General features: G+C 29.9%; 1 protein-coding gene across 1 annotated transcript in view; it reads right to left on the bottom strand.

The window, feature by feature from the left end:
• Positions 1 to 15,715, bottom strand: part of LOC107446930 (cytochrome P450 2J4) — a 98,342-nt gene that overhangs the window by 60,692 nt on the left and 21,935 nt on the right. Inside the window, exon 2 of the mRNA XM_016061714.5 lies at positions 11,905 to 12,032. Within this exon, the coding sequence (XP_015917200.2) occupies positions 11,905 to 12,032 (128 nt within the window). The remainder of the gene's footprint in view (positions 1 to 11,904; positions 12,033 to 15,715) is intronic.

A 15,715-nucleotide genomic window follows, 5' to 3' on the forward strand; every position in this document is an offset into this window, starting at 1 on the left:
GAATGCCAGGAAGTTAAAATCCAATGTTCTCGTAATAACTTGGAGTCATTAGACGGAGGTTTTCGAGATTGCCAATGTGTTTCTATGGCAACGGATCCGATAGCAGTATCGACGCGATACTGCGAACAGAAAGAGGACTCAGTTTCGATTTTATCGGAATTAGAGGACAATCAATTTACCTAGATGAACTGGGAACGGCTATGAGAAATTTGATACTAGTTTCTGTTATGGCTTATTTAGGTATTTTAGAACCATCATGAATGTAAAGATGAATCAGGAATTTTTTTTCGAACAAATGTATTAATTATTTAAAAATATGGGTAGACTATATTTAAGGGTGCCCCTTGATTCTCGCTAAGTTGTGATCGTGGTTGATCGCCAAGCTGGGCGATGTTGAAACCCAATCGTGTTTATGATTGGTTTAGATTTTAGCGTTATTTTTAAATGTTCAACGGTTGTAATTTCAGAGGTCCGTTAGTTCTACGTTGGATACCGGCTGGTAAGGTTACTTTTGAATCTGGTCAACAGGATTGAAGGTATGTGGGTTGTCATAAAAAGGGATTTAAGAAAAAAATGTCACCGCTAGTCCGGTATTACAGACGCCATTTTCGATTCGAATTTCGTCGAATTTATGTGGCGATGGAGGTACACAGATTCTATTCATGATAAATTTAGACAGTATCTAACTGTTATTAGATAATTCTGTGCACCTAAATCTGAGAATATTCAAGGTTAATGAAGAAGTGAGTTGTTTTTTTCCTTTTTTTTCTGCTCCTACCCCATTAATTCTTGCTTCGATTTAAAATCCTTTTTATTGGATTTATTAATTTTGCTTATATTGGGTTCATTGCAAGCTTTATCCGACATTTTGTTGAAATTTTCCAATGTTTTATTGAAATACCATTATGTTTTGGCAGCTATTCCTGTTACCACGGTGTTCCGCGCAAACAGGAATAGCGCCAAACATAAGTCGCCAATTTCGCTCTAAAGAATATTTTTCCCAAAAATATATATTTAGATTAATAAGTTGCTTTGTTGTAAAAACTAAGAAAACAATGCTCTTTGGAATACTTACTGCATTTGTATAAAATGGTGCATTCATGTTCTAAAATATTATGTTGCATTTCATTTGGCTAATGATTCGTTTTCTATAAAGCCGATACAGATCGAATTCGTAAAATAACTAATTTTCAACCTAGCAGCGTTCCGGTGGCGGAATCGGTTAAGGTGTTGCTCACAACCGCTGGTTGGAGACCTGGGGCAGTGAGTTCGATCCGGACAACCGACAAAATGACCGTATATGCAGCAAGGTGTGTGTTAAATCCGTAGTAGATAAAAAGTCCTCTCGTTGGCTTTGATGTGAATGCTTGGAGAGAGGTTTACCAGTTCAGGCGCTTTCCAAGTCGTAAGACCAGGATCTAAACTACGTGGCATTCGTACCATGGCAGTTAAAAGATAGAACCCAAAAATGGGGCTAGTTGCTTGGCCATTGTCCGTTGATGACAAAGTGTTCAACCTTGTAATTTTGAGCTCACTTTCTAATCTAGCTTTGGAACAGATTCATATTCATTGAGAATTTTTTGAGTGTAAACAATACCCGCATTTGTGTTAAAGAAAGGAGAAAATCTTCTCTGTTTGCTTGATATCAAAGAGAATCTAACCCAGGATCCAACTACGATGAAAATGATTTCACGTCTGAGATATAGTCTGTGCCTTCCGCTTGAAATCATCGTCAACCAGCCACCCACGAGATTTGAACTTGGGTCGTCCAATTGTTAAGAAAATCCTCTTTTAAAAGAGCCATCCTAGCTTTTATCTCTTTACAATAATTCTACCATTACATATCATCAAACTGAGATTTCGGTGATGTGTTTTTATAACTACTAAGATTGATTAAGAATAAAATCTCATGCCAAAGAATGGGACACTGACAAATTCTTTGAAAATGTTAACCAAACTTGGCGTCTACCTTGTCAAAACACCTACAGAATGCACTGTTGTAGTAAACTTTATCATAAAAGAAGCATATTGAAACAAACGTAACTTCACAGTTGATAAAACAATTGAATGGCTTGTGACAACATATTGATAACCCGCATTATACGGCAAAATTACGAAATTTTGCTAGTGACTACTGGTCAGCTATAGCATTTTTAAGAGTGACCATTTTCAAAAAACATGTTATCACTTTTTCTAAATTTGAAGTTTTTAAACGGTTAAAAAATAGGGTTGATATTAATAATTTGAGGCATTTCTTTTAAAGTATTTCTCAAAATATAGCAAACATTGCAAGGATCATTTCCAAAATAAAAAATAAAAAAATTAAGAAACAAGTGAGAAGTAGAGCAGTTTTCAGAATTATGTAAACCAATCATTACAATTCCATATTTATTAAAAATAGCAACAATTAAATGTATTTGTGGTACATTTTCTATAAAAATATGGGACTGGAAGACAATTTTTTCATTACCATTTGTTATACTTGTGGCCGGTGGTATCCGTTCATGTTGTCCTAAAGCCAAAATAAACCGTTTCTTAGTATTATTGCATACAAATACTTTGCAAGTTTCTAAAATTTCAATTTGTTAAGAGTGGTGTGCTCAGGGAATAGAGCATTCGCCTTCCAATGAAATGAATCGAATTCGAGCGATGGCTGATCGATAAAAATTTCGCACTTGGCTCGCACCGACCAAAGTGCTGACGTAAAATATCCTCAGTGGTAGACGGATCATGGGTTAGAATCCCCTACCCGTCAGGTTAACCTAATGAGATTTTCGTAGTTTTCCTCTCTGTGTAACGCAAATGCGGGTTAGTTCCATTAAAAAGTCCTCCACGAAGAGAATTTTTTTCCAATACTTGATCTAGGAGTTCTCTTGTCTTCTGGATTGCGTTCAAAATTTCGAGGCTTCAGAACATTAGTAGCCATAAATCCAATATTGAATCGGATGTTCAACGACGGTTATAAAGTAAAATAAAATTTGTAAAGAGTGAGCCGTGGTGGTTCAGAGGACAGAGCTTTCCCAATGAAGTACCCTGGATTCGAATCCCAAGGATGGCTGGTCGATACGAATTCCGCACCGATTACAGGGCTGACGTTATCCTTAGTAATATATCCGTGATTTACAGTCCCATTGGCATCAGGCTACTCGTGAGAGATTTTCAAATGCGGGTTAGTTCAATCAAAAAGACCTCCACGAAGATAAATTTCTCCCAATACTTGATTTAAAAGTTCCCTTGTTTTTTTTTTTGGTTGGATTTAAAATTACAAGGCTTTGGAATTGAACATTAGCAGTTGCAAACTCAAAGTCAACTGTTCAAAGACGGTTATCGAAAAATTTGTTATGAACGAGCTGCAGCATGGCTAAGGGAATAATAGAGTGTTCGCTTCCAGAAGAGGGGACTCAGGTTCGAATCTAAGCTGTGGCTGGTTGATGTGAATTGTGTTCCCGGTTTGCCCCGACCACAGTGCTGACGTAAAATATCCTCAGTGGTGGACGGATCATTGATTAAAATCACCTTTCCATCGGGTTAAACGTGACAGGTTTTCGTGGTTTTCTCTCTCCATTTTACGCAAATGTGGTTTGCGTAAAATAGAGAAGAAAACCATCAAAAAATCCTCCACAAAAGCTAGTTTCTCCGAATGCTTGATACAGGAGTTCCCTTCTCTTCTGGGTTGGGTTTAAAATTCAAAGGCTATGGAAAAATCTACATGGAAGTTGTGAGAAATGTATTTTTACCTATAGAATTTGAAAAAAATGGCTTATCCTTACATTTGAATTCAATTGATTTTACAATATATTAAACTCTCAACTGCTCAGTGCATTAAACTCATACTAAAACAAAATTCATTTACTAGAAATCACAAACAACTAAAGTGAATTCAAAAGGTATAAAATAATAACTTTTTCCCCATTAATTAATTGTTAAGGTGTAATGATCCTAAATCATCAAAATATCTATTAAATAACTTTTTTTCCCCATGATAAACTTTTATCTTAGAAGTAAGGCAGTTTAAAAAATGCTAATTCTTTTTCTACACAACCGTGATGGTTTCATTATTTAAATTTTATAAATGCTGTTTTAATAAAAAATTAATGAATTTTACATAAAAATGAGATTACCATACCTACTCAAAAACAATTGATAATTAAAAATAATAAAACTTTCGGAAACTTTAACACAGAATTTAATTTAGACTGATTTATTAAAGTTTGTAACCGTTAATTAAGTTTATTGATGAATAATGAATACATTAAGCTCAAACATTTTAAGACTTATCATTGACTTGCTAAAATTATTCTTCATAATTGAAAGTTAATGAATTGAAAAAAATTTTTGTTTAGTACATTTTTTTGACTGACGTGTTATCTTCATTTTATTACTTAATAGTTTTTATTTGATTTATTTTTGTTGGTTTTTTTTATTTGAATTTGTTCATTCAACAAAAATTTATTTCTCGGGAAACATTTAATTTTGTTTACTCAGCAACAATTTATTGATCAGAAAATATTCAATTTAGTTTTTAATTAATTATTAATTGAAAGAGTAAACAACAAAACAACCTGACTTATTTCACAAACTCGCAGTCTAATATATATCTATATCTATATCTATCCATCTATATATACATATATATATATATATATATATATATATATATATATATATATATATATATATATATATATATATATATATATATATATATATATATATATATATATATATATATATATATATATATATATATATATATATATATATATATATATATATATATATATATATATATATATATATATATATACGTTATTTAAGTAATTCATTTGGTTCTTTTCCTTTTTTTCATTTTTTCATATGGTTACGGTTTTTAACGCAAATTCTGGTTTTCAAAATCATAGTTCGTACTACCACATATTTAGTAGTATAACAAAACTGTAAACTAAATTTAAACCAATAAAGGGTGTATACGCAATGCTCCCGTCAGCCATGATAAAATTGTCAAATTTTACCACATTTACTAAATTTTATTACATATTATAAAACTACTAGTGGACTGCTAACGCTCGCCAACCCCCGAAAATTGCTACGCAATCTTATATGGTCTGCTTCGCAAACCAAGCTCTCTTCGCTCGCTACGAACTTAGGTTCATTGCAAATTCACAAAATTCTAAGAATTCAAGACAATCATTCAAATCCATATAAAAAAAAAATTTTTTTTAAAAATTACATCTTTTTACTAAATACTAAGTCATTAAAATAAATTTGAATTCAAATAAATGACATGTAATTCGTTAAACATATTATGAATGTGCCATAGTATAAAATCTTAAAGCGCAACAACACGACTGAGACTCATTTTTCAATGAATAACTAATAACAATAATAAAACAAATAAATTCGTGACATAAATCAAAAATCGTCAAATAAATTCGTAATATATAAACTCGTGAAAAAAAGCGCTTTCGACAAAACACTAAAATAAGGATCTATCGACAAGGACTACTCACTTCTGCCTAGTTATTCAGTTTCCGTTTTCAAAAGCACTATATGTTGAGCCACCTCAGCCAGATTTGGCATGTGACATTTTTAGCGGCAATCTTTGGTCGATTTTCTAGCGTTGCCATTCGGGGAGTTGTAATGAGCCTTTTTTTGTCGCCGTGTAAGAGAAATATATAGATACTTTAATGTTAATTTTACCAAAATCATTGCAAGCGCTTCGGTAAAATCACCGAGCTTTTTGGGGTTCTCATAGAGCCAGAAGCATGGTACATTTTACCGTATTCTATTAGTTTTTAATACATTTTTGGTCAGTGCACAATTTACAAAGAATTTTATTTATTTATTTATTTATTTATTTATTTATTTATTTATTTATTTATTTATTTATTTATTTATTTACTTATTTAGTTATTTATTTATTTGCGTACTTCTTGTTGCAAGCTAAAAACACATCATGTAGGAAGCAAACACAAAAAGAGAAATGTTTCTTTTCAAAAAAGAAATTTATAGCTTTCGAAGATGATCAGTGTTCATTCTAAAAAAGGAGCTTTTCTAAAAAAATTTAAAATGAACAATAACGTTGTGATCGCACAGTTTTTCGACAATTTTAACAACAACTTGAAGGAAAGCAAAGAGGGCACATTCACGCTTCTATTGCTAACAACAGAATGCTTTTAACTAGACAAAAAAAGTTAAAATTAAAGAAAGCGTGAAAATTGAAAGTATTTGATAAAATGACATCACAAGCTTTTCCTTTGTTATGTTAGCTAAAAAAAATTTTTAATTTTGAAGATTATAGCGCAAAACTAATGGTTTTGGAATCACTTTGATTCCAGCATATATTGTGACAAAGTAGCTCACAGGAAAGTGACAAAATTTATCTGTAACTTATAAAAGCACTACAATATTAAAAACAACTGGATTTTTTGCTGAAAGGATTTTTATAATCATATGACAGAAATATGATATTTAATTTTAAATGCAGTTTTTTAGATCAAATAAATTTTTTTTGAAATAAACTAATTAATCGCGAATTTGCAAGGAGGAAAAAATTTCTGGTAAAATTCTCATATTGTATGGAAATAATATTTCTAGTAATAAAATTCATTATTCTTATAATAAAATCACTAAAGTATAAGGCATTTAAACCCTTCATTTAGTAATTTTTCCGTTCATATGGTACCGATTTACCGGAAATTCTTGTTTTCAAAATTATGGCTTACCTCACATATAGTAGAAATTATTAAACTGAAGAGTAAATTTGACAGAATAATTAGGTTGCCATACTCTATGGTATCATGTTAAAATTACTGAATCTTATCACACTTACCAAATTTTATTTGGTATTATAAAACTTTATTTTATCGTTAATCTTGCCAAAATCATTACCAAAGCGCTTTGGTAAAAAATACCCAGCCTTTTGGTGTTTCCATAGAGCAAGAAACGAGATAAATGTTTACCATATTTTGGTAGTTTTGACCATACTTTTTTTCTTAAAGCGATGATAAATTAAGAAGCCATGAAAACCATGTTATATAACCATGATAAATTAAGGAACCATTTTACCAAAATTTTTTCCCCGTGCTGAAAATTATGGTCCAAAATCTCAAAGTTGGCAGAAGCTTGCTTGACAAATGCTGAAGAGAAAGTATGAGGATGATAAATTAAAGCTTAAAAAAAATAGAAGTGCATTTTTTTAAAAAAAAAATATCTTCTTTTTATTGTTTTCAAGGTTATGCGCAAAATATTGTAGTTTATAAAGAAAAAAAATTGAAAAATGTTTATGCATAATTTATAGATCCTGAACTGATATAATATCACAAAATGAAGTTAGTATTTATAACTAAAATTATTTAATTCTATAAAATGTCATAAAATCCTTTCAAAGAACACTTTATAGAAAAAACTGCAATTTTTATATCCAAGATGAGCTAAATTAAAATAATATCACTGAATTAATTTAACAACTTACAAAACTCAAACATCTAATTTAAATAAACTAATTAAACTTAAAGGATAATTTGAATTTAAAATCTGAAAAGTGCCTTTTGACACCATTTGTTAGAATACTCGTGTTAAAGAACTAAAAAAAAATTTTTCTGCACTGTCATTTCCTTCATTTATATGCACAAAAAAGGGATAATAATATTAAAACAGAATAAAGAATTAATAGACATATGCTGTTTAATTATCTTTCAATTCTTGACGAATTTAGTTTTTAAGTGTACAAGCAAATGGCAAGTGTTAGAAAGAACAAACCACTTGAACTAAGAGTAAAAAGAAATGCAAGATTTAATTTTTCGAGAAATTTAATTAATTTAATTAATACTTCTCATTTTTTATGACATCAAAGTAAATGTCAAAGATCATTTAAATTTAAAAGATCTTCTAATTGCGCAGCTAAGTTGAAAAATGCGGATGATAAGATAAGTATAAAAAGAACTTCGATTGTTAAGCTCTTATAACCGAAATTACTTGCTATTAATTGAATATACCCTAGAGCAGACATGGTTTCCTAATGCCTAAAATGAAAGGAAAATTGAGAGGCTTTGAATTAGCGATATGCCAAGTAACTATCGACTTTCATCTTCTCGTTATAATGTTTTAGTAATTAAGAAATTTAGAAAGCCAGTACTTAATTATGGAAGGATGTTTTTTTTTATTGTGATTAATGCTAAAGGTCTTAATGTTGATCAAAATAAAAATTCTATTACACTCATTAAGAAAAACTTATTAGAGTTCAAATTTAGTTTTTATCATGATGCTTAGTTTTCATCGTTTTAAAATGTAAGTTATTTTAATATTTCGTGAAAATTATTATGACGTTTTCTTTTAATAAATATTTCTGAAATAGTATTTAATAAATATTTAGAAATATAAGTTATTTGAGCTTATAAATAGGTAAAGTGTATTACAGTGCATATAGCAGTAGTCAATGTAAGTTTGTAAGTTTGAAGTGGATTCAAAATTGTATTTGTGTTCTTGGGGTTCAACAATTAATTTTAATGCAATATTTTATTTATAAATAAAGAATTGTGATTTCCAAAGTATTGACTACCAAAAAACTTCGCTTAGTTATCTTGAGGCCAAAATTATATTTTCTCAAAATCAACGTTCTATTTTTCAGTTAATAAAATTCTTCATTTCATATATATATATATATATATATATATATATATATATATATATATATATATATATATATATATATATATATATATATATATATATATATATATATATATATATATATGGGCTATTCCATGGTAACTTACGTTACATTCACAGAAACTTTATTGCACTGAGAACTTAGAAGCAAACAAATAATAATAATACACAATCTAAAATAAAGTGATTTCTTAAAATTTCAATCAAAACCAAAAGGAAACTAATTAGAATAATTAATTTTTTCAATTTAAGCAGTGTAAAAACCTAAAACTAGTGTGGTAACTTACGTTACTGAAAAAGGAATGGCATAAATTTGCAATATGCTTGAAGGCAAAATTCTGTTCTTATACAAATGTTAATTGATTAAGATTATATGTATCATTTTACTGACATGTTTAAATATTTATTATGCCTAGATTTAGGATTTTATTTCAAAAGTTAAATTAAATATAATTTTTTAAATGGGTAACTTACGTTACAGTAACTTACGTTACGAAATTCCCTTTGCATCAAACTTTTACTCCAGTAATGTACAAATGCAAATTAACATATTTAAACAGTATAGTGCAAGGGAGAAAAAGTGTACATGAAGTAAACTCAAAAAACTTTTGATTTACACACTTGATTCAGACATTACTATGCACACTTATAATGTCCTCTGTTATTAACTAGTATAGGGGCTCAATTCTTTTCACCATGCTTTTTTTCTGGTAGAATATTTCATCTCTTTTTCCTGGTCATTTCCAATAGATTCCCACAGCAGCCATTACATTGACTTCAAATTCTTGCTCTTCAACAGACATTATCACACCAGGATATTATATTTCCTCGTATCTAACCATATACCAATCTCCAGCTTTTATTTTGGATTCATCATTTTGTTTTTCAACATCTTTCACTTAAAAAACCCTTCTGGTATACCTTCTTGAACATTTAAATGGTGGATCTGCTTAATGTTTTTAATCTGTGGAGCTTTTGAGAATAGACTAGACAGATTAACTTTTTCTGACACTTCTTAATATCTTCTGGTGTGATTTCTACCGTATTTATTTTTGTTCAATGCTCTTGTGTTGCTACCCCAAACTCAGAAGCATTGATGACAATATGTTTTCTTTTCTATACGACATTTCTTACACTTCTTAGATCCACCTGTCCCATCAACAGGACTCTTGCCGTGTGACGTACCAAAATAATTCCACATCAATATTTTTCCATGATGAATCTCAAAAACAGGTAAGACCGGATCGATTCTTGAACTGACACTTCGATATATATCGATTCTTGAACTGACTCCTTGGCCCATCTGACCAGATGTGAACATTTTTGATATCCACCGGCACACATTCTCCAGACCAGCACTCATCTGTTTTTTCTGAACATAAAAATAATTTTCTGAAGTATTGCGTAAGATGGAACATTATGGAATTTTCTGAAGGCTTCAGTAGCTTATCCGAAGTTTTCGTGATACTTACAAAGACAAACATTTCTGGGAGGTTTGCTACTAAGCAAGACATGCTTTGGACGGAGCTCAAAGGACTTAGTCTTCCAATTTTGCATTCTGGATTTTTTTTCCATAAACATTTGGTACATTTCCCGAACTGAATGAAGAAGACCGAACTGAATGAAGAAGAATTGTACTTTCTTCTTGCCACCATTAGCTTGTAGAGAGATTTCGTCCAACTTTGAAAACATATGAATGCCAGCACCCAATAAAATGACTTAATGCAAAGATTTTCAATAAAATTAATATCCTAAGGCAGTGTTTATTTATTTAAACTTTGTTATTGTAGCTGGATACATCTTATTTAGTTTATATGCCAATTTTCAAAAGAAATGAACTCATTTCACATTGGTAACTTACATTACATGCAAGTCAGTAACTTACGTTACATATATTGAATAGTGCACAAAACAATAAATAAATAATATTTAAAAAAAACTATTGCTACTTATTTAGTGCTAGCCTTTAAGAAAGAAAAAATAATATTCTTACTTTTGTATCACATGTTTTTTTTTACACATAAAAACTTTTCCTAGTTTTTGGTAACTTACGTTACATGCATTAATGTTTAGATGAAATTTATATAATTAAGTGAATTTAACAACAAAAAATTATTTTAACACTGCACAATATTTCAACTAAGTGTAATAAACAATATTTATTCTTTGGAACATTTTGAAAGGAAGATAATGTTAAGTTACTGATTTTCAGAATCTGACTTTGTTCTTCACCCAAATCAGAACAAGCAAATGCCAATGTTCAATGGGCTACCAACACTAAAAAACTGAATTCTCAAAAAAAAATTTTATAAATTATCAAACTTCAAACCTTTTTAATTCAGAAAAAATCCAAAATAATAACATTATTCTTATTTGAATTTTCCGATGCTTTTCCCCTTTTTCATGGAATCGCCCATATATATATATATATATATATATATATATATATATATATATATATATATATATATATATATATATATATATATATATATATATATATATATATATATATATATATATATATATATATATATATATATATATATATATATATATATATATAGTCTTAATACGTGAATAAGATATACGTAAATGTTTCTTTACCTCAATGATGGTTAGGGTGGTAGGGACTTTATTTACGTCACACTAGATCTGCATAATGTGCTATTGGCGACGGTCGGGGAAACATCCCTAGGGATGATCCGAAGACATGTCATTACAATTTTGATCTTCTGCAGAGAGGATATCTTCCCCGTTTTGGTATCTTGACAACCAGCGCGTGAAGTCGAGTACTTAATGATAAAACAGCTTAATGAGGATCGATACCGTGCATCCTCAGTCCCTACGCTAACTGCTCAAAAGCGTCATCCACCTCCGTTCTGGTCGTAGACAGTGATGCTTGTCTTCAGTGTTCTGCTGGCGTCTTTACGTTCAGTCCATTGCGGTAATGAAGTTGTGATAAATCTAAGGCGGATTTTTATCCTATTCATTTAGTGTACAGAAAAAAAAACTACCATTCAGAAATGTGTAGGAAAAAAGACAGTCACATAAGCTTTTCTTCATCAAAAATTAATTTGTTAAAAATTTCGACAATCAGTATATATCTTATTCAATTTGGTCAAATATCATAATTTGAATGACACTATGTAAAAGGACAATATCAAATAATAATGAATTATGTTCAATTAAAATAAATAATTTAAGAATTCTTTTTTAAAAAAGTTTTCTTACTAGTAGCATCTTGCAGAAGATGGTTTGGAGGATTTGGCGGTCTTCCTAAGAAAGCTCTTTGCATAAATGCTTCTTTTACTGTCGGGAAATCGTTTAGAACTACAACAGAACGTTGTCCAAGTTTGAGTCTGCAATAAATAATAATATTTATCAACAAAACTTTTTAATTATACAATAAAAGTTATAATAAAACTATAAGATACGCATCATAACTTAATACCCGTAAATAGTTTCAATGTAACTTATTTATAAATATGATTATCATCCTTTTGCATGCATTGCATCCTATGCAAATTTAAAACATGAAATATCTATCATAACCAACCGTTAATTAATAACTTAGAAATAATGATAATATCTTTTCATATTTATCTTTATAATTATGAAGTTATTACAAACTCGCAAATTTGGAATTAAGCGATGAATATCGTAAACAAAAGTTGATTAGTATACGGTTCGCATGTGGCAACGCATTTTAATTATTTATCACCATACTTATCAAATCAATACAGGCTTGCAAATTTCGAACAGCAAGTAAGATACATATCTTAACCAAACGTCGATTAATAGTTTGCATGCGATGATAACCTAATTTTATTACTTATCAACATTTTTGCCATATTAAAGCATGCTTGCAAGCTTTGAACCTCATGTAAGATATACATCATAGCCAAAAGTTCATTAATACTTTGCATATGATAAGAACGTGTTTTAAGAGCAGTAACGTTTGCATTTCATTATTCTTCAAATCGCGCAAGATCATAACACGAAATTCTCTCGAGAGAAAAATAATTTTCTACAATAATTGAATAATTAAAGCAAAAAAGAAAAAGGAATCACGGAAAAATCACTTAAAATTGCAATAACTTTCGAACAAATAGGAATTTTGAAAAAGAAAAAGGAAGTTCGTGCTAAATTTATAAATGCAAATAGCCGTTTTAACACACTAAATTCCAACTTTGTTGCTGTATTTCAGCGGGTTGTAGATTGTCTCACTTGGTACGCTTTTACTACAAGTTTAACAGTTGATAATTTTTGAACTGAGAATCAAATTTTAACTATTTTTTCTTACTTCATCGTACTCCTTACTTATTTTCCTTAACTTCGTAATTTCTAGTTTTTAAATCTTATAGTTTTGTGTTGAGAAACAAAATTAAAGTAAAGCAAAAGAAAGTGCGAAGAAATTTGTAAAAAAAAAGTACTTAAAACTGCAATATTTTTTCTAACGAAGTGGAATTTCAAAAAAAAAAAATTTTGTTAAGTTTATAAACAAGAATGTCTCTTTCGGTTTTCTGTATAATGGCTTTTCTGCAGCCAACGGAGCGGTCCGCATGATATTTTTTACTTCGCATTTGACAATTAATTTCAAACTGATTTTCGAATCTTATTTTTTTCCATCGTACTTTCTGTTCATTATTCTAAGCTTTTTTGTGATTTCAAGTTCCAAGTTTTATAACTTTTAAGCAGCAAATCTAAATGTAACAAGTCGAACACCCGAAACAACAGCAGCAGCGCTTACGAGCTTGAACGCATCGTAAATGTTGGCACGTTATTAAGTAAATGGTTTTAAGGAAAATTTTCTTTCTTACAGTTTAAAACTTTATCACAAACCATTATCATATGAACGGAAAAATTACAAGGTGAATGGTTCGAAAACCGCATATTATAATTTTATTAACCAGAATTATGGTTTTTCTTTTTTACCAAAAATATTATTGCCATACATTGCGTTAATTTTACCAGGTACTGTTTCTCTGTGTGACAATGCCAAGGCAGGCTATATTAATTACTTAACTCTTACAATTCTGGGAGCCTCACTAATTCTGGGATATATGCCACTCACATATTCTTTAAGTACAACCCTATGACCACTTTACACAATCTATCATATTGTGAAAAAGAAAAAATCGTTGAAATGGGGTGAAAAATGGATAATTAATCATGTAGCAGAGAGCCTACCGGACTGTGTAGTGGCCAGGGAGCTGACCTCACCTCATTAAGGTCCTAGTTTCGAATCCCGGACAAAGCATGGATGTTCTTTCATTTTCAGCACAATCTATCCTTACTGTGGGAGAAACTTTCGTCCACCTAATATGATACCCCTGAAAGAATGACCAACAAATCTGCCCTACCAATTTCTGAATGACGAGGGTCAATCGGGTGGGCATTGGAGAAAAAAAACATGCAGCAGAAAAGTGTCATTTATTCACTGCTGGACATTTTAGAACATGCTGAACTATAATATCATTCAAATTTGTTACAACTATGCATGATGTGAAGTAGGACCATGTTATCTTATTTTTTACACTTTATTACATGATACCATTCAATTAAGAAGAAAAGGCGATTCAATAAAGCACCTAATTTAAGTTTATACTGATTTGCACCATATTATGGTTCTAGATACCGATACAGTTCTACGTTGATCCGATTTTTCTGAGAATATACGTGAAGTATGAGTAAAAAAACTTGTCTGTCTTACTACACTGGAAAAAAAAGCATGGTTAAAACTGCCAATATATGGTAAAGTTTACCTTGTTTCTGGGATGATAGAAGCAATAAAATTCTAGGTAATTTTTACCGAAGCGCTTTTGTTATGATTTTGGTAAAATTAGCAATGAAATATGATTTTACAATATGTAAAATCATATTCAAGTATTAATTCTCTTAAGTGATACATTCTATAACCCTTCACAATGATTTCAATTCTTTCACCATATATTTCTTACTTAACACTAAGACAGGCATGAAGCCATATAGAACATAAACAAACTAATTATGCATCGAAGTTGCCAGGTATACAAACAAAAATATATCATGTGTTACAATAAAATACATAAACAAATAATAAATCTAGGAAAGAATTATATTTCAACAAATTCAATGTGCGATACGGCTCTGAATTTAATTAACTTCACGTTAATTTACATTCTAACTTATGTGGAGATACTTAGCACAACTTTGGCACGCCATTTTCTTTATTGACGATCAGCTGGCGCTGACGTCATAGGTCACATGTGTGGATGTATTTGATCTTCTTCTCAAAGTGTAAGTATCCAATTATGTAAATACCGCATATTTTAGTTTTGTTAATCAGATTTATATTGTTGTTTCTTTTTTAAATAGAAATGCCGTAATTACACAGTACAGTAATTTCACTAGAATGTTTCCTCTGGTACAATGCTGATATTTACATATTTTTGAGTTCTAAGGGAAAGAAAAAAGTTCATTACAACTAGAACAAAAATCTAGAACAAAAAAAAATATGGAATTAGTTCTTAATAATACAGCCAATAAAATTAATACCTCATCTAATTAATTTCGAAATTTCCGATATGATAAAATTAATTCCGTTATTACTAGATAGAAAAATTTAGGTTTTTATGTGCTAAATATATCCGTATTTATACCCACTTTTATGAGCTATAACATAATGTCTCCAAAAACAAAAGATTGGAATGGAAAATCAGAAAACGATTCTTCATCATTTTAAAAATAGTTTGCTTTTTGTTTAGGGCAGATTATTTTTTTGTGTTCTTCATTTTGAAATTATATTATTTTAAGCAAGATAAGACATAAAAACATAAATTTTTAGAACAAAATTATTAACAAGAAAAGTTTATAATTTATTCATTATGCGAAAGCAAGATGAAACTTATTTCTTATTATTAAGCGTATTAAATATAAATTTAGAATTTTGAAATAGTAAAGAATGAAAAGAACAGCCTCTAGTTGCTAGGTAAGTTATTTTTTCCATTAACTGATCAAGATTCCGCAAGTAGATTTTTTTGAATACAGAGCTTCTTTTCCT

The sequence above is a fragment of the Parasteatoda tepidariorum genome, chromosome 8 (assembly GCF_982258835.1).
Source record: "Parasteatoda tepidariorum strain Cologne lab strain chromosome 8, Ptep-v5.0, whole genome shotgun sequence".
NCBI classification, from domain to species: domain Eukaryota; kingdom Metazoa; phylum Arthropoda; class Arachnida; order Araneae; family Theridiidae; genus Parasteatoda; species Parasteatoda tepidariorum.